This window comes from Protopterus annectens, chromosome 6.part0 (genome assembly GCF_019279795.1).
Source record: "Protopterus annectens isolate FY-2018-M chromosome 6.part0, PAN1.0, whole genome shotgun sequence".
Taxonomy (NCBI): Eukaryota; Metazoa; Chordata; order Ceratodontiformes; family Protopteridae; genus Protopterus; species Protopterus annectens.
In genome coordinates, this window is record NC_056737.1 from 724,054,558 (window position 1) to 724,075,213 (window position 20,656).

At 41.8% G+C, this 20,656-nt stretch overlaps 1 protein-coding gene across 3 annotated transcripts in view; it reads right to left on the reverse strand.

Annotated features, from left to right (window-relative positions):
• Positions 1-20,656, reverse strand: part of WDHD1 (WD repeat and HMG-box DNA binding protein 1) — a 2,322,801-nt gene that overhangs the window by 951,479 nt on the left and 1,350,666 nt on the right. For all 3 annotated transcript variants that reach the window (XM_044074408.1, XM_044074407.1, XM_044074406.1), the window contains exon 14: positions 2,744-2,985. In XM_044074408.1, the coding sequence (XP_043930343.1) occupies positions 2,744-2,985 (242 nt within the window). The remainder of the gene's footprint in view (positions 1-2,743; positions 2,986-20,656) is intronic.

Consider the following 20,656-nt stretch of genomic DNA (forward strand, 5'->3'; position numbering starts at 1 on the left):
GTATCTAGCCTTACTTGCTAATATCTTCTTTCTGAAGGTAGCGCAATGCTCACAGGAAGATACCTGGGTGCTCTTCTCCTAGACTAAATATGCACTATGAGTGGACATCCTTTAGTCGAATCTGCCTTACTTGTGAATTCTTGCCAGAATACTTTTCCAAGGATGCCACAGACCTCAGAAATTGTAGAACTTCAAATCCAAAAAATTTGCATCCTTTGTCAATCAAAACATCAAACAAAAATCAATAATCGGTAGTCAGATATTAGAAAGCCAAATAAGTTGTTCCCAAACTGGGTAATTATCATTTGCTGAAAGCTGTCAAGAAGGGACTGATGGACAGAATGACTAAAGACGACTTCCTGTGGCAAAAAAATACTAAATTATGGTGCCATGTCCGACTAGTGCGCACAGAGGACCAATTGTGAAAGCTCTGAAAGAAACACGAGGAGGACAGAAATCCTACCTTAGCTATTTCCTAATGCTAAAATGTACACTGCAGCAGTAATCCCCACAATGAACATCTGAGAAAAATACAAGGGTGGAGGGAGCCTGATATACCCTTATTTTCACCTACTAGCCAAAAGGGACGCAGGCTCTTTCCCGCACATGCAAGGAAGACAGCTTGGAAATTCTGACCAGAGCAGACAGGCATCAGCCAAATGACAGTATACTCTCACTATTTTAATATCGTACAAAGGAACTGACAGAAAGATTAACTGTTATTGTGCAGCTCCTGCTTTTCTGAAAGTTGCAATTCTTCTGGTATTCAAATCCTCTGAGGTATCTGAAGGTTTCTATCATGTCTTCATGTCTCTCTTTTCCTTCATTTTTTTTTTTTTTTTATGAGGGCATATAATAAATGTTTACACAAAATCTAGATCAGTGGAGATTATGAGACCCTGCACCACCCCAGTTAACCCTCTCGGGAGAACCTGCAGCCTATGTTTTTCTAAAGAAGTCTACAATACTGCACACTGTATGCATAACTCATTTGCTCTTCCACATCACTACACCGACTTTTGCACTCTATCCACCCTCTCAAACAGTAAAATAAAATTTGAAAAGGGATAGAATTAGCACCCAAGGAAACCAATTTGATGAAAGACATTTCTAAAAAATTACTGAAGTCCTAGTCAGTATTTCGTAAATATTTGTTTACCTAATCAATTTTATTGTCATCCCTTACAAGCCACTTTATTTTATCAAATTTGCTTTCATGTCCTCCTCCTAGCAAAGAAAAATGATTGTCAGACTCTAGAATCTCATGTACTTGGAAAAAAATGCCAGTGTGTACTACTAACTGCTCTTTTTTCACTCTACAGTCCACTGACACTTGCCTTCTGAACATATTTTTAAAGTAGCTTTCATTCTTTTCTTTTTGTAACAAGATAACTGTAGAAGAGTATAATGCAGCATAATAAATTTAATTTTGTTTTTAGCGAAATATAGTTGAGGGACAATGACAATGTTATGCAACATTTTCTTTAGTGGTGTAATGAAAGCATGTCTTGTGAATGATGGCTCCACAACAGTTACCACCCAAAGATCATGAAATGGATGAGCAGTCATTCTTTGAGCTACTTTTCCTTGTATGCCTAATGACTGATTTCAGCAGTATTTAAGAGCAAGGGCATTTTCTTAATTGCTGGCAAGAGTTACTGATTAGCTCCTTTTCATTATTTTCCCTGAACTAACACTGCCCTCGCCAGCAACTGTACACTTATTTTATTTATTTTACATTTGTTGACCGGGCTTGGTCCAACTGGATACATGTCCATTTTCAGTAGAGGCTCGGGGAGATAAGCTCCACATTAAACTAATAAAACAGGACAGCAAAATGTCAAAAAATATCTCAATACATTATTCATGAAGATTTTCATCAAAGAACGTAATTATACAGAAAGTGACTACGGAGTTTAACAAAGCAATACAGTACTATTTACATGGTAAATGGTTTGACATTCACCATAAAGTATGTTAGGTAGGAAAGTACAGTTTGAAATGAAGTATACAGGTTGTCTTTAAAAAATATAACTAAAAAACAAGTTTAGATGTACACACTTAAATATTACACTCACAGTAAAAAGATAGTTGGTCTATATACAAGGTGGAAGATGTGCACACAGCAGAATGAATTTTGCAATGAACATACTCAGTGATAGTTCCCTGGGAGTAGGATACACAAATGGGAGAAAGGGAAGAAATTACTAATCCCACATTGTGGGTTTTGGGGGAGAGGTATACAATAATGTTGTACTAGGGAGTGTTAGGGTTAGTACATGGGCATAGCCATTGTGTTTATCAACACAGTGCATTACAGAGCTATGGACTAAACACTTTCTGGTACACTCTGCTATGACATGGTGTAGCACAGACACAAGCTTTTCACTTTGCTCTCTTTTATGAGTCTTATGCCAAGTTATTAAATGGTAGTATAGATTTCCTATACAGGCACTGAAATAGGTGCTTCAACAGATGCACATGCTGCTACAACCCAATTACAGGAAGGAGGTCTCCAGTATCTACCCTAAGTTACATGCATAACTTCAATGGCCACACACCATTGTGGAAGGGAGAAACTGGTACACTTAAGTAAAATGGGCTACAGTGAATGACAACAAAATAAATCTAATATTTCTAACAGCCTTTGGGAAAAATCTTCTGTAACAGTTTACATATTGTGTTGCAAGGTTCCTTTAGTACATCCAGAAATAATCACTCGGTAATTAATAAAATGCAGTACCTCTGTGATATACAATTATTAGCTGATCTCCATGTCCCGCCATAGAAACAACTGGTCCAGGTAAACTGAAGACTTCCCTCTGTGCTCCCCCCATCATAAAAATACGAACCAGCAGAGAACTTGTTGCTACAGCAGCCCAGCCCTGGCCCAAGCAAAGAGCTTCTGCATCTTCACCTTTGGGCAGGTCGACAATCCACTCTTTGTTTGCATCCCACGAGCTGAAGTGAAGACACTGCAGTTTGCTGTAAGATAATTTGCAATAAATTACAATAAACAGGCAGAAAGATTAAATGCATTGTTCAATAGCAACTAACTCTAGTATTTTTAATAATGTACAATTGTGTAAGTTGAACATACCCGTAACAATAGATGCTCAAAATTACTCACTGCTGCAATAGATTTTAGGTTCTATAGGTTGTTTCCAGCCAAGGAAACAACAAACAACCATCTTAAAAAGCTCTGCCCCATCCCCTTCATACCACACACACACACACCTGCACTCTGAATGCTGATTAGACAATTTCAATGAAAGAAATCAAAAAACAGTCACAATAAAGATTTCTCCAGGACTTTCTTCCCCATACAAAGAATAGCCCTTCACTCCTGAATCAAACAACAAATAACAAGGAAACATATAAAGTAGAAATAAACACAAACCTACTTTATATCCCAACTATGACTGTATACAAGAGTATGAGGATGGAGGATGAGTGCGGCTGCTGTGGCAGTAAGAGATTCAAACATCTACTCTTACAGCTAAGTGCAACTTACACAACTGCACTATCTCTGTTCATCATACTGCTGCAGTAACCTTTCAGCTATATGGGCTGATTACCAAAGCCTATCCAACCTGGAAGGAGGAATAATATGGATTCAGGAGGCCATGGAGAATGATCCTAGGAAATGCAAAGCCTGGACCTCAAAAAGGAATGTAGAGAGGATCATGTATTTACTTCTACAATTCTTCTAGAGTCCACCCCTTTCCAATTTACTATCAAGGAAAACATCCTGAATGGAAATGTTTTACCAAGGAAGGAATAACCAGGAAAACGTATAGTAAGGAACAACCAACTGAAATTGTTTGAATTAATAAAGGTTGTCCATTCCCAGTCTCATACTAGGAATTCCATAGTTATAAAGTTTTCCTAAAGGACTTAGTGCTGACAAGATAATACCCAAGTTGCAAAAGCATTAGCAGAGTATATAGAATCTGTTCTGGCTGTCATTCAAATGCTGTAACAGCTTAGGGAGATCGCTAGACTTAAGGCACATTCAAATAATAGTAAGGGCATATATGGGATTTTTTTTTCTACAGATAAACCTATATGCATGGAAAAGCAAAAAGGTTGACTCACAATGAATGCTTGCATCCAGATACTCTCTTACAGAAAGTCAGAGCACTAAACCAGGTAGTCCGCCAAAAAAAAAAAAGAACCAAAAAACTGCCAGAATAGCCGGTTCAAAAGTAAACAGAAATAAGTTTCCAGCAGAAAGCACAGTTGTGTAAGATGAACTTACTATAACAGTAGATGTTCAAATGATCACTGCTGCAGAACGCTTACTATAAGAGTTGTGTCTTGCCAAGGATATAACGGCCTGCCAACTTCCAAAGCTTCAGGGCACCTTCCACATGTCCTAACTGTCAAGCAGAGATGATTAAAAGACAAGCATGGGTGTGATGTTCTTCACAGCTTTCCTGCCAGCAGAAAGAAGGACGATGAGCCCTGAAAGTGCTATGCTTGGAACAAAAACAACATAAATGTCCACACCCTGGCATAAAAACACACAAAAAAAACAAGGGGGGGGGGGTGGAGGGTGGGAGTGGCTACTGCAGCAGTGATCATGCAAACATCTTCTGTTGTGGTAAGTTCAGCTTACACAATTGTACTATATCCATCATATTGATTACTGCTGCTGTAGCATTAGCTATATGGGTAGACTTCCATAGCAACCTACATTTGGGAGGTGGAAAGAAAAAGAGTCCAAGAACCCCTGAAGAATAGTCCTAACAAAGCTTGATCTAGACCTAGAGAATCAATCAAGCTTATAGTGTTTTTTTGAAGACCTTTACTGAATTATCACTTGTGACATAGGCAGACTTTATATTTATATAAAGTAATCAAACCATGTTAACAAGTTCACATTTACAAAAAAGAAGTTATGTACTCACCATAACGTTCCACGTTTGTAGTCCATTTCACCCATCATTCTTACATATGGGATCGGCTCCGACTAGGCCTATTTAAAAGCTAGAAGACTTCTGGTTGGCTCGTGGCTAGGTAGGTATCCCATGGTGCACCAGTACAATCCCCAGATCTTGTTTGCTGCTGACTAGAAGAAATAACAACATACAGAAAGAAGCCGATACTAAAAGGTCTCCATAAATAATGAAATTAATATTTTTCTGTCTCCAGGTACTTCCAGGATGGGGGCAGGAGGGCGGGTTCGTAAGAACAAAGGATGAGATGGACTGCAAACATGGAACATTATGGTAACTTCTTTATGTTCTGTAGTCCTATCTCACCTTCATTCTTACATATGGAACAGTGTCTCTGGCGCCTTATTCTTGGGTGGCTCAAGGAAAAATACTCCTGAGTACCGTGGAACTAAAAGATGCTCTACCCCTGGAGGTTAAATCCAATTTGTAATGAATAATAAAAGTGTGAGGGGTAGCCCACGTAGCTGCTGCACAAATGTTATCAAGTGGGACCCTGGCTTGAAAGGCTGCAGAGGTAATCTGAGATCTGATGGTATGAGCCTTGATTTTAAAGGGTAAAGGTTTACCCTCAGAATTGTAAACATAAGCTATACAGCTAGAAATCCATTTAGAGAGAGTCACTTTGGAAACTGGTAATCCCAACTTGGATTCGGAAAAGGAAATGAATAATTGATCTGATTTTCTGATGTCTTTAGGCAAATAAAAACGTAATTGCCTATGAACATCCAACTGGTGAAACCTGTACTCAGCTACATTGGAGTGATTTGGAAAGAATACCGGAAGTTCTATGGAATGATTCAAAGTGGCATGGGAGCAGACCTTGGGGACAAAGGAGTGATTAGTACGAAGGGACACCCTGTCTTTGTGAAAAATCGGATAAGGCGGGTTAACAGACAATGCTTGCAATTCTGACACTTGTCTGGTAGACGTGATAGCCACCAAACACGTCTTCCAAGACAAAAATTTCAAAGGATGAATGAGAAGGCTCAAAGGGCGAAGATGTTAATTTAGATAGCACAAAATTTAAATCCCATGAAAAATTTAAATCCCATGAGGCCACAGGTTCTTGAACAGGTGGTCAAAGTGGCACCTTTAAGGAAGGTTTTGCACAGCTTATGAGACATCAAGTTACAATATGGGAAACCTAGATGAAAATTTGAAATCACCGCCAATTGAACCCTGATAATGGCAGCTGCAGATTCTTGGTGAAAAAGCTCAGAAAGAAATTCCAAAACCACTTATGGAGGCAGTGTAGGGGTCAAAATCCATTTTCTCCACCCACAGACAGAATCTTCTCCATTTACTGGAATATAGTATCCTAGTGGAAGGTTTATGAGAAGACGTAAGGATATGAGTCACAGTAGGTGAGAAGTTGTGAAGCCTGAATAGGGATGGAACTGGAGCAGCCAAACTGTCAAATTGAGGGTGTGTACGGAGGGGTGAAGCGAACCTGACATGTTAGTCAATAGGTCTGGAACTGGGTCCAGAATCCAAGGACCGTCCAGGAAAAAAGGCCCGAGAAAGGGGAACCAAACCTGATGAGGCCAGTAAGGAGCAATGAGGATCAGTTTGCTTCCCAGCCGTTTCACTTTCTGAATAACCTTGGGAATGAGAGGAAAGGGGGGAAAATCATACAGGAGACCCAGGGGCCAATCATGAACAAGTCCATCTCTGGGTGACCCCCCCCCAGAGGGGGGATAAGGGAAAAGTAGCTGCTTCATTTGGCATTGACTGGGCTGGTTGTTCCACTGTTTCCTGTTTCAGAGATCACTCGTGAGGCATCAGGATCGCCCGGCTGAGCTTGTCGGTTATCACATTGGTCATCCCTAGAATGTGCGTTGCCACCAGAAAACGTTGGGAAGATATCGCCCATTTCCAAACTCGCATGGCCTCTCGACAGCATGGGTAAGATCTGGTTCCGCCCTGTTCGTTGATATACCATACTACTGACATGCTGTCTGACTGTATTGCAATAGTCCCCAGAGGAAGAAGGTTGTGAAGTGCTTGCAACGCCAGGAGTACAGCCCTCATCTCTAGAATGCTGATATGCAGGTGAGCCTCATGATCTTGCCATGTGCCTTGGACAGTCCTGCCTAGATAATGCCTCCCTGCCCTATCTGTGAGGCATCCGTGGTCACAGTGGCAATATGTTGGCGAGGAACAAATGAAGCACCCATGGTCAGTTGATTAGGTAATGTCCACCAGAGGAAGTCCTTTTTGCAAGATTCTGTCAGCAGAATGTGATGGGATAATGGAAGGTGCTGAAAGGACCATTGGGACGACAGAAGCCACTGAAGAATTCTCATGTGTAACCTGGCTAGTGGCACTAATAGTATGGTGGAAGCCATGGTCCCAAGCAGCTGCAGAATAATCTTGGCTTTGACCCTTTGTAAGGGGAGAAGATGCTGAATTTGACGAACCAGGGTCTGTGCCCTTTCGTCAGGAAGACGAGCCACCATGTTTACTGTGTCTATCTCTGCACCTATAAAAATCACAGATTGAGAGGGCAATAAGGCAAATTGTTCCCAATTTATAGAGATTCCCAGCTGGGCACAAAGCTGAATAGTTGCGTCCCTGCTCTGAAGGAGTAGATTCCTGGTGGGGGGTGGTCAGGAGCCAGTCTTCCAAATATGGAAACACCTGGAATCCTTGATGTCTCAGGTGAGCTGTCACTACTGCCATACATTTGGTGAACACACTGGGGGCTGTGGTGAGACCAAAGGGCAGAGCACGGAACTGATAGTGACTGGTTCCCAGCCAGAAGCGTAGACAACTCCTTGACACCCTGTCCATTTTTATGTGGTAGTAGACGTCTTGGAGATCTATTGAGCACATCCAATTGTCTTTCCCTAACAACGGGAGTATAGACTACAGTGCTGCCATCCAGAACTTGCCCTTTACTGATTTGTTCAATCTGTTAGGTCCAGAATGGGTTTCCAGTCCCCTGTACGTTTTGGCACTAAAAATGATCTGGAGTAAGGTCCAGATCCTATTTGGTCTGCTAGCATGGTTTGGATGACTTTTTGACAGCAACTTGTTGACCTCCACAGTTGCCTGATCCCTGTGACTGGGTGGAACATTTGGCATCTTCTTGGGAACAAAAGGTGGAAGAGAAAGGGTATGATATAACCTCTGGTAATAATTCTTTGTACCCACTTGGCTTGAGTGATACTTAGCCAGGCTTCTGGATACAAAGAAATGCGACCCCCGACCGGCCCCAGAGAAGCACAGTCGGGCCCCACATCAGGAGCACTGGTACGGCTGGCCTTGAAAGGAATCGCGACCTCCCTGGTTTTGCGGACCGCCCCTACCTCTAGGGCGACGTCTACCATTTCCTCCTCCTCCGCTGCTTCGGAAGGAGGAATTACCCTGTGCCTGCTGGAAAAACCTCTAGGACTTCTTGAACCACATCTTACCCAGACCCTCTGACCCTTGGGGTATGGTCTAGAGGGAACAGTAAAACGTACTTCCATGGCAGTGTGCGTTTTTCCTTCTTGCTCGCATTGGGTGATAGTGTCCTTTACCTTAGATCCAAACAATGAGGAACCATTGAAGGGGCAGTGGTAAAGGTAGACAAACGGTTCCGCAAAGTTACATAAACGCATCCAGGAATGACGCCTTAGGGAAATTCCTGAACCCGCTGCTCTACTTGCTCCATTAGCCGCATATGAAATAAGCTGCATGGAAGAGTTGACGATAGAGTTCAAGGTGAACAACTGGGTGGAAACCTTGTCAGGGACTCCCTCAGTACATGTACCTTGTAAAGAGTCTCCTAACTCTTTAAGGAGATCTCTCTGAAGCCTCATAAAATGTGTAAGGTAATTCAGCGATCTAAGGGTAAATGCCACTGAAGAAAAGATATGCTTTCCCTGTCTATCCATCATTCGAGACTCCTTATGCGGTGGATGAACAGAAGTCGTAGAAGTCTCAGCTAGCTCCTCCTTAGTGGCCGCCGCCACCACCATGGCATCTACAAGCACACCTTTAGATAAAAAGTCTTTTCCTGGAGGGGGAGAAAGGAACTTGTTCGGTCTCCTGGGGACTAGTTCCACTGCACCTTTCAACTAACTAAATCCATCAGTTCACCGAAGGGTGGAGACACCCAAGAGGCAGAAGGTTGAGACCCAAAAGCCTTCAGATACACTGACTCCTCATCAGAAGGGGTGACAGTGGGCCAGCTGCACCTCAGTTTAAGAATTTCCAGAATGTCTATGAAGGAGACATCAGAGGACGACTTGGGGTACCCTTCCGACTCCTCAAGGTGAGTGTCAGATGTCAAATACTCATCCTGGAAGTCGACATGCTTCCTCTTGCAAGTTCTCTTCCGTGGGGGCTCCTCAGAAGGACATTCCGGGGAGGTCACGGAAGAGTGGGGGCAGTCGCTCCTGAATCTGAGGATCTCTGCTGCGCTGGAGGGAGTAGGAGCTGAGACAGAAGTAGGTGCTATAGGGAGAAGAGTGCCAGTACCTCTGGTAGGAGCTGACGATCGGGACAACATACTACTCATCATCTTGAATGTCGACCTCGACGGCTCTGAGGACCTCCCCGGCTCCGATGAGACTGAGGATGCTGTCGGCGCCAGAGCCATAAGCTCCAAGATAGACGCAGGGTCTAAACTCACTATAGCTGGCGCGCTGAGAGGAAGACTCTGAACCAAAGAAGTTTGGTTCCAAGCATACTTGTCGGGGCTGACCGACCGGAGAGCTTCAGGCCCCTGGACACTATGGACAGCACCGAAAATGTCGGAGTAGAACTCGGCTCCGAAACAGCCACAAGGGGGAGCTGGAGCAGAAGGGTCCACCGGTGGTACCAAGCACTCCGGCACCGAAAAACAAGCATGGCTCGGAGGAGGAATGACCACAGAGGGTTGAACGGGCTCAAGTGGCTCCGGAGCTGACTGGGTCGGAGCCAACAACAATTTAGGCAAAGCAGACGACTTCAAAAGTCTCAGCACTACCCTCTCCACATCTTCTTCCGATAAACTCCTGGAAGACCTGGATGACATAGTAGGAGATCGGGATCTCTGGGTATAGGAGACTTCAATAACAAGGAGGCTGGTAGAGGGTCCATAGACCGGCTCAGAGAAACAGTCTCAACAGTCTCAGTGATCACTACGAAATACTTGGAACTGACCCTGCAATAACAATACCGTTCTCAGTTGGCTTCGAGGTCTGTGGAGCCGAGGAGACAGTGGATTTTTCTGTTTTTGAAACTTTAAGAGGTGGCTCCGAGACACCAGCCGGTGCCGGGGACGGCCTCTTAGATGATTTCGACTTTCACTTAGTAGATTTAGAGGATGATGAGGAACTAGACAAATCTTTCTCAGAGGAAGGTTTAAGAAGACCTTTTAGGATGAGCTTGTTCTTCCTTTCCTGCAACACCCTAGGACTAAAAGCATGACAAAAACAGGTCTCCTGTAAATGGATGGCCCCTAAACAGTAAACGCAGTTACCGTGACCATACGTTATAGACATTTTTTGAGAGCACTTAATACACTTCTTAAAGCCGGATGGCTTATGATCCTTACTCTCTTTAGACATTCTGTGGAATAGGACACACGCACAGAGAGAAAGGGAAGGAGGAGGACTACGTCCTCTAATTTAAACGGGCTTAGCCCTGCAAAAAGGAAAATACAACACGAGGACTAGGTCCTCTAAGTTAAATGGGCCTAGCCTGGGCAAGGAAGAGATAGGGTCTTCTAACTGAAACAGAGCCAGAAAGTTAGAGAAAATATCACACACTCAACAGAAATGCAGTAATGAGCTAACAAGCTAATTAACTAGGCTAAACAACAAGCGGAAACCACCAAAATTCTAGCCATCTATCAACACACACAGAATAACAGTGTGCAAAAAGGAGCCTACACTACCAATCTAGAAAAACCAGTACACGGGATACCAACTAAGTAAGAAAAGGCCAAGAATTGCACCAAACGGCACAAGTAAAATCTAACAACTCTAAGAACAACTACAATAACAACTATGCTAACTGATTACTATAAGCAGTAACAGTTTTAACTATTTTAAACTAAACAGGCAAGAAATCTTTGTAAAAGTGGAAATAATTGCAATCACTTAGCCAGAGCCAAAGAGAAGCACAACCAAACTCGTTGATGCGGCAAACGAGATCTAGGGATTGTACTGGTGCACCATGGGATACCTACCTAGCCACGACCCAACCAGAACAGAGGATCAGCTCCGAGCCCATATGTAAGAATGAAGGTGAGACAGGTCGACAGAACATCATACATTATATATATATTACTACACATCGTATAATCAACATTACATAAACTATTCAGTTATTGCCTTCTCTTAAACCTCATTCCTCCTCCAAAACATCTTTCTGCATGTGCTGTTCCCACAATTTCCATTTTTCTCTATGTAACTTACTCCTACCCTTTTCTAAAGATCCCACTTCCTGTTCTTTTATCTCTGCTACAATATTCAGTACTTAAGTATAGTTGGTTTAGTTTTTGATTTCCATTTTCTATCAACTGTTTTTGCAGAAGCCACCAGGATTAAACTTGACAAGACCTTGCTGTGTCTAGGCAATGCAGATCCTGTATGCCAGCTCAAAAAAAAAAATTCCTTAGTTACACTCATTAGCCCACCCAGTATTGCTGACAAGAGTACTCTGCAGGGAATTTAAAATTTGCCTACTTACTGCACTCCCAAAACATATGTTCTAGTTATCTCTTTCTTGCCCATAACATGTCCAACATTTGCCATCAATTTGAGGAAAAAGATCAGTCTGCATGGGGTATAAAAGTATCTATGCAAACAATTTCAGGCAAAAATCCTATATGCATTATTTATGTACTTACCATAACTTGGTATATATGTTGTCCTCTTCTCATTCTGCTTCATGTATGGGTCTCGGAACCGAACTATGGATCCGACTCGGCCACCTCCCATAGACTTGAACTTTCAGGCTCACACTCCTCCCCTACCCATAATCTTCTACATCTCACCCAACCTCCTCAGATCAGGTTTATTGCCCCCAAAGCCAAAGAAGAAAGGAAAGATAACTAGGAGCTCAACCTGGAACCAGGGTTCCAACAAAGACTATCTAGCTCCTCTAGAAGCATATCCAGAAGGTGGATGGCTGGGTGGGAAGGTGAAGCCGAATGAGAAGAGGACAACATGGACACCATGTTATGGTAAGTACATAACTAATAAATATGATACTGTCCTTCTCATTCTGCTTCATGTATGAGTCAGAGTCCCCAGCTACAAAATTTCTTGGGCGGCCTCAAGGATGGATATGCTGGAGCACTGATGAACCAAAAGACGTCCTGCTTATGGGCACAATATCCACTTTATAGTGGGACACAAAGGTGTGAGAACTAGACCAAGTGGCCACAGCACAATCATCATCAATGGGGATCCTAGAAGAGCAAGCAGCAGAAGCTATGATTTGGAGAAAAAGAAACAAATAACTGGTCCTACTTCCTGAAAAGCTCAGTCCTGTGTAGGTAAAACTGAAGCTGTCTATGAACATCCAAGGAATGCAGAAGGTATATTCTTTTGTTAGAGTAATTAGGAAAAACAGGTAATTGAATACATTGGTTAATATTGGAAGATGTGGCCATTGTTGGCATGAAAGAAGGATTAGTACAGAGGGACACCCTATCCTTGTGGAAAATGATGAAAGGGTGTTTGGAAGAAAGTGCTTGCAACTCCGAAACCCTTTTCGTTGACGTAATAGTAACCAAAAAAATAGACTTCCATGACAAAAACTTTAAGTCACAATCCTTAGCCGGCTCAAAGGGACTCTGGATTAAGGCCTGCAGAACCAGAGTGAGATCCCACAGGGGTATAGGATCTTTAGTGGGAGGCCTCAAGAGAAAATCCTTTAAGAAGGCTTTGGTAAGCCTAGCTGAAGCAATGGATCCTAAAGGTAATCCTGAATGAAAATTGGAAACACCCACTAACTGGAGTTTAATGGTAAGCAAAATTACAACCGTGCATAAATAAAGATTTTAAAAATGAAAAAAATAGAGGGAATGGAAGCTGAAAAGGGATCGATGTTACTACTGGCTGCCCAAATTGAAAATCTCTTCCCTTCACTCTTATAAACCTTCTTAGTAGACTGTTTCTGAGAGGCCAAGAGGATAGCTTTGACTGGAAAAGAAAACCTGGGACCTCTAGCAATCATGGCTCTGTAATCCTCATTAACCCCTTCTGGCCTCGACAGGTCTGGTTCCCCTTCCTGTGGTCTCATCTCAAACATCCTCCCTGGATGTTGGAACCCAAACCAGATCTCATTTCTCATCTGACATTAGGACTCCACCCCGATCTCCACTCTCTCAAGTTGACAGCATGGTTTCTCCAGTTGCCATGATTGCTAGAGGTCCCAGGTTTTCCTTTCCAGTCAAAGCTATCCTCTGATGCCTCATGAGTGGTGGTCTGCATCAGTTAGTGGTGAGAGAGATTTGTCCATTGGGGTTCTCCCTGCTGTGACCTCTTTGTGTCCCCTTCAACTGTTTGGCTTTCTGAAGAAATCTTGGAATCAGAGGGACAGGAGGGATAGGCATACAGGAGTCCCGGAGGTCAATCGTAGACCAGAGCACCCCTTGGGAATCCTCCTGATAGGGGGAATCAGAGCAAAATAACTGCTGCATTTGGTACTGTAAGGGGACACAAAGAGGTCACAGCAGGGAGAACCCCAATGGACAAATCTCTCTCATCACTAACTGATGCAGACCACCACTCGTGAGGCATCAGGGTATGTTGGATATCCCCAGTACGAGAGTTACAAGAAGAAAATGGTTGGAAGAGATCGCCCATTCCCAGACCCTCATGGGCTCTCTGCAGAGAGGGTACAAACGGGTTCCTCCTTGCTTGTCAATATACCAAACATGCTATCAGTGTGAATCGCAATCATACCTGGAGGGAGGACGTCCTGAAAGGCTTGCAATGACAGAAGAACTCCCCTCATCTCAAAGGCATTGATATGCAGACTGATCTCTATCCGAGTCCATGTGCCTTGGACCATTTTCCCCCAGAAGTGCCCCCCAAATGGGAAGCGTCTGTGGTCACTGTGGCTGAGGGTAGAGGAAGAACAGACTGTCTGCCTATCGTCAAGTCTGTTTGAATCCACCATTTTAGATGAGATTTGCAAATGTTTTTAACCTGACAGGCGCAGATAGGGGATGACATAAAATGGACCACTGAACTACACGTGTCCAATGGAGAATACGTATATAGTACCTTGCTAGTGGAACCAGAAGCATACCAGCTGCCTTGCTGCCCAGGGCCCTTAGCATCAAGCTGGCAGTAGGAAATGGGGAAAGCAGATTAGCCTGAACCTGGTGCTGCAATGTTGGGGCAAAGCAGCCATCTGGCCAAGAGTGTTCAGATGTACCCCAATGAACTCTGGATTCTGAACAGACATAGGATGCGATTTGTCCACGTTTATGCTAATGTGTAGACAATGAGACAACCGGTAAAGGTAATCCCTGGCCTGAGAAAGTTGATGCTGAGTGGGGACAGTCAGGATCCAATCATCCAGATATGGGAATACCTGAAACCCTTGCAGTTGTAGATGAGCTGCAAACTCTGCCTTGCAATTGGTAAAGACCAGGGGGGCTGTGGTGAAACCAAAGGGCACAGCTCAAAACTGGAAATGACTGGCTCTGAGACCGAAGCACAGATGACTTCTGGAGCACACCTCTATTTTTATATAGCTTTATTTAACGGTAAGCGCTTTCACGTATCCGATAGATACGCTTCTTCAGACCATAAATTACTATGAAGCTTCACCTCTTTTATACAAACCAGCAGCCATCATCAAAACTGTTAAATAATTAATTAGTTAAAAATCATTCAATTAATTCAATTAACATGGTTCGGCACTTTAGCAACCTTCTTTAAGATGACAGTGTTACTTAAAATCCTTCATTAATAAGAGCACAGTCAAAAACACTGCATTTAGTAACGGAATGAACAAGTAAATAGATGTATATATATATATATATATATATATATATATATATATATATATATATATATATATATATACACACAAACCATATCATGTGCAGATAATATAATAAATAAATTAATAAACATACAAATAGTACTTGGGCCCCCTAATAAAATTAGATAAGATGTAAAACTTTCTAATATGAAGGCTGTGTGAAGCTGAATATATATAAAATATCCAAGAAAATTTTTTTCAAAAAATTGATGTACATATATGAACAATCTAAATAAATACATATAAAAATGTATATCAAATAAGTCATCAACTATAGAGCCTAGATGCTGATGCATTATAGCAATATATAAACAACTAAATTCATGGAGATAGCATACCTTCATATAAATAACAGAATTCATATTGGTAGCAGAATCCATGTGGATAATCCCACTTAACATACAGCATTCTATAAATTCATTTAAAATGTAGAATATAAAAACATTATTGACATTTACCTACGAGATTTAAGATGTGATCTGAGTGATATATAACTGTTTAAACCAGGGGAATAATGTTCCCTGAGTTTAAAAATCCACCGCAGTTCTTTCTGTTCGAGATAGGACATATAGTCACCACATATTACATTTGATTTAACAATTTGCAGAACTCTAAAAACGAATGAATGACCAGGATACAACTTAATGTGCCTAGCTAAGGCATTCAACTCATTTTTGCATCTGATGTCGTACAGGTGATTGTATACCCTGTTCTTTAATTTCCTCGTGGTCAACCCTATATAAAAAACAGAACAGGATGTGCAAGTAGCTAAATAAATTAAGCCTGCAGTATCACAAGAGGCTTGGAACCTCGGAACAAAAGAAAAATCCATCACTGGATGTTTAAAAACTTGATTTTTCGAAATGTATTTACAATAATTACAGTGGTTACATGGAAATGTGCCCATTTTTCCTATGTTTAACATTCTGTCAGCATGAATAACACCTGAATTGGCACATAGGAGCCTTTTTAAATTTTTGTTGTTCCTAAAAGTAAACAAAGGAAAATCACCCACTATTTTCTGCGTTTGTTCATCAGTTGTTAATACATGCCAATTATCAGTAATGATTTTCTTTATATTACAGTTGTCATTGGTATAAGTGGTTATAAATCTAACCTTATCCCCTGTATTGTTCAAGCACTTAGATGCATACTTTCTACCTCTTACCCGGTGGGCCTCAATACCAGCACTAATATGTGTATCTCCCAGAACCTGTGTTCTTAGTTGTTTAACTATTGTTCCATCGTAACCTCTCTCTAAAAAAAATGGTTTCCATTTTATTAGCCTCCACTAGTAGGTCTATATTGTTTCTACAGAGTTTAGATATCCTATTGAATTGACCTTTTACTATACCACGGAAAATGTGATGTGGATGCATGCTGTCATACCTCAATATGGTATTTTTCCAGCATGTTTTCCTGTGTAGTTTTGATATAAGCCTACCATCTTCAATGAACAAAGTGACATCCAGGAAATTTGTTGACTCATATGACATTTCTATGGTAAATTTTAGGAAACTAGTAGTAGCTCCTAACTGACACATAAACAAATTAAATTCATCTGGTGTTCTATCCCACACCACTAGGATGTCATCAACAAAACGCTTATAAACGAGGACTTTAGTGAACCATTGATGTGTAAAAACAAATTCCTTTTCCCATTGGTGCACAACCAAGTTCGCATACGTATTGGCGCAAGGGGTACCCATAGCTACCCCTGCTTGTTGTAAAAATAGACTTTCACCATAGGAAAATACATTATTAGACAGCACTATGTCAAGAAGTTGACAAATAAGAATCTGCTTATTACAGTCAAATGATGAATATGTTAAAATAAGTTCCCTTATAGCCTCGATTCCCTTGTCATTGGGAATAGATGTAAATAAGCTTTGCACATCCATGGTGATCAATAGGTGATGTCCTTTTATTAACTCTGTTTCTAGGGAGTCTAAATAGTCAAGTAGTTGATAAGTGTCTTTGAGAATACTAGGAATGCCATTGACCAAGGGTCTCAAAGTGTTTTCCAAAAAACTGAAATGTTTTCAGTTGCCCACTTTTCTCCCGAAACTATGGGTCGAAATGGGGGGGGGGGGGGAATATCCCTTTTTGCATCTTAGGGAGACCTTTGATAGTAGGGGGTTGTAGATATTCATTGGAAAAGAACTCATAGAGTTCCTTTGAAATCTGATGGCACATGAGCATGTCATATAATGAGTCATTAATATTGTGTATAATCCTCATAAGTTTTTCATTATCTATAATAACCTAAGTATTTTCATCATTCAACATCTCATGCATATAGTCCACATAATCCTTACTATCAAACAGCACAAGCCCTCCACCCTTATCTGCTGGTCTAACAACTGAACCTTCACCTGGTCTGAACCTTCATTTTACCTTTTTGGACCGAGACACTCTAATTGGAACATCCTTATTTATCCTAGTACTGTCTTCATTTGTTTTGGATTGTTCCTGCACACGAAATGGCAAACCTTGATGTTGAGCTAGATTATAATCCAGAACCGAGGGCGATGTCAAGTGAACATCAGTGGACTTCGATTACCAGGTATACTACCAACCCTTTACTGGCTATGGATTTCACTGTTTCTACAACAATGTCTAATACTGACACCGTTGACAATATTGAAACATTTAAGATAAAGACTAAACAACTTGAAAATGATCTGTACAGGCTGCAGCGTTTGATATGGCAACGGAAGCACATGGAGGCGTGCCTACATTTCAAGCTTGTTCCTAGGGGCATGCGTGTACTTTGCATGCCCTCGTATGGCGAAAGTCACCCTGCCCTTCTTAGGAAGTGGCAGGAAATAAATCTCAACACTAGTTTTAAATATATACAATTGCTTATTGATCATTTCACCCCCATTGAAAATCAGCTTTTGACTCAAGTCAATAAATTAAATAAGGAACTGAAGGACAATTTTCAGAATGATTTTTGTATTAATAGACTCGAAAGTATCTACACTCAGGTCAATTCATATGCCTCAAAGCTGCAACAAATTAAACATAAAAAGTTGCAGCGTGACCATCGTGACTTTTCTACTGGGGCTGTCTTTGTTTGGCAAAGGAGAACAGACTACAATACATTAGCGGAGAACGTAAATCCAAATTTAGCGCCCCTTGACTGTACATTGACATCTGCTGTTTCTATTGGTTCCCCTCCTGAACCAGTTTCTATGTCCCGCCCTTCAGGAGAAGCTACAGAGGAGGCATTTGTTACACCACCGGAAATACCTAATACTACTTTATTCCTTGTCAGCAACATCTACTCCTCTTCCTAATCAAGAGGCAAATCGTGCGATGGGGATCCATAAGAGCATGGGAGCGATACACAAGCATGGCGCCCCTGATATGGCAACTTTTTTACCACTTCCTATCAGGAAGAACACCTTCTCACGAGATCGATCTCAGAGTTGGGGAAGAAGAAAACGCAAGTACTCAGGAGAGAGTACCGACAACCAGAGGAGGAGGCAGAGACCACAGAGAATATTTTTTTCAATCTCTCAAGGTTTGTGCTCACTTCAAGTGATATAACTTTGTTAAACAAAGGACTGTCCTTTGTTCCCTTCCCAGGGAAGTGTTTTATCAGAAGTACTCACAGATTTGCGTTTATTTGGGAGAACAGTTGCCCTTAAGCTTTTCTTTAGTACTAAAGAAACTGTATCCACATTGCCTAATTCAAAAGCTCCTTGTCATAAGCGGAAAAAGTACAGTTTTGTACCTACCATAAATGTAGATGTTCGAGGATTCCCTTGCTGCAGTCCTGACAATTGGGTATAGTCCGCGTCCCAGTCGGCCCGAATACCAGAGTATAAGGCTGACGTCGGTCATGGCGCCTTAGACTGACGTCAGTACGTCAGGGTACTAATGCGCATGACCGACGTCATTTCCTCAGTCTTTTCTTGCCCCAGATGTCAGAAGGCCCAAAAAGACAAGTCCCAAAAACAACCTGCACCAAAAAACATGTACAATATATACAGTAATATATACAAAAAATATAAGCATGTAAACTCACCTACACAACCACCCTGAAACACAGAGGGGAAGGAGGGAGGGTAAATTGGACTGCAGCAAGGGAATCCTCGAACATCTACATTTATGGTAGGTACAAAACTGTACTATGTTCTTCGTCTTCCCTTGCTGCAGTCCTGACAATTGGGTAGAATCCCAAAGCAGAGGTAAGGGAGGCTGGCAAATTATAAAGTAGCAGGAGCTGACAACATGCCTTGTAAAACAGCTGTGGCAAAACCAGCTCTAGTCTTAGAGTATACAGGCAGGTGATAATGCCTAGAGAAAGTATGCACTGAACTCCAAGTAGCTGCCTCCAGAATATCCTTAGTTGCCACCCCTTAGAAATGCTGTTGAAGTGGCAGTAGCCCTAGTGGAATGAGGCCTAATCCCAGCTGGAACCTCTTTGCCATGATGGGAATAACAAAATGCAATGCAAAAGCCAATCCACCTAGAAATAGTTTGTTTTGACACAGGCTTGCCCTGTGAACTTAAAGCAAAAGAAACAAGTAACTGCTGAGACTGCCTAAAATCTTTAGTCCTGCTCAAATAATAACGCAATTGCCTGTGTACATCTAAAGTGTGCAAAATCTTTTCCCCTTTATTTTGAGGATCTGCAAAAACGTAGGCAAATGAATAGTTTGGTTTAAAGCCACACTAGAAACTACCTTAGGCATAAAGGAAGGATTAGTTCGTAATGATACCCTGTCCTTATGGAAAATCTAAAAGGGCTCTACTGCCATAAGGGCCTGCAACTCAGACACCCTTCTTGCAGAAGTAATAGCCAACAGAAAAGCAGTCTTCCATGACAAATATTTCAATTCAGCAGTAGCTGCAGGCTCAAAAGGTTGTAGAGTAAGTTTTTCCAACACAAAATTGAGATCCCAAGCAGGAGTAGGAGCTCTACGTGGGGGTCTTATATTCTTTGCGCCTCTAAGAAACTGCTTGAACAAAGGATGCGAAAACAAAGGTGGGTCGCAATCATAGTGAGCTGAAATTGCTGCAGCATGAATCTTTATGGAAGAGAAAGACAAACCTTTGTCCAATAATTCAGTAAGATATTGAAGAGCCACACTCAAATTAGGCTCTGAAATCTCCAAATTCTTTGCTGTACTCCAAAATAAAAATCTCTTCCATTTTTCTGCGTACACTCTCCTAGTACTAGGCCTTCTAGCTTCCATAATCACATTTAAAACTTGTTGAGGAAGCTGAGACCTACCATGCTTCAACACAGAATATGCCAAGCTGTGAGATGAAGAGATTGAAGCTTGACATTGAGCAGATGACCGTCCTTCTGAGATAACAGATGAGGAATCAGAGGTAAAGGCCATGGAGGCTTCTTTACAAGACTCCTTAGAAGTGGGTACCAGTGTTGCGAGGCCAATCTGGAGCTATCAAAATCATCCTTGGCCTGTCCTGTCTGACCTTTAGTAATACCTTTAGAAGAAGAGGTAGAGGTGGAAAGGCATAGACATGAAGGTTTTTCCAACTGAAAGACAGAGCATCCACTTTCCAAGCTGTGTGATGAAACCCCTTTGTGCAATACTTTGGCAGCTGGTGGTTTAGTGGAGAAGCGAACAGATCTATGTCTGGAGTTCCCCATGACACTGTCAATTTCTGAAATACATGAAGATCCAGTTTCCACTCGTGGGGATCCATGATTTGTCTGCTTAATACATCTG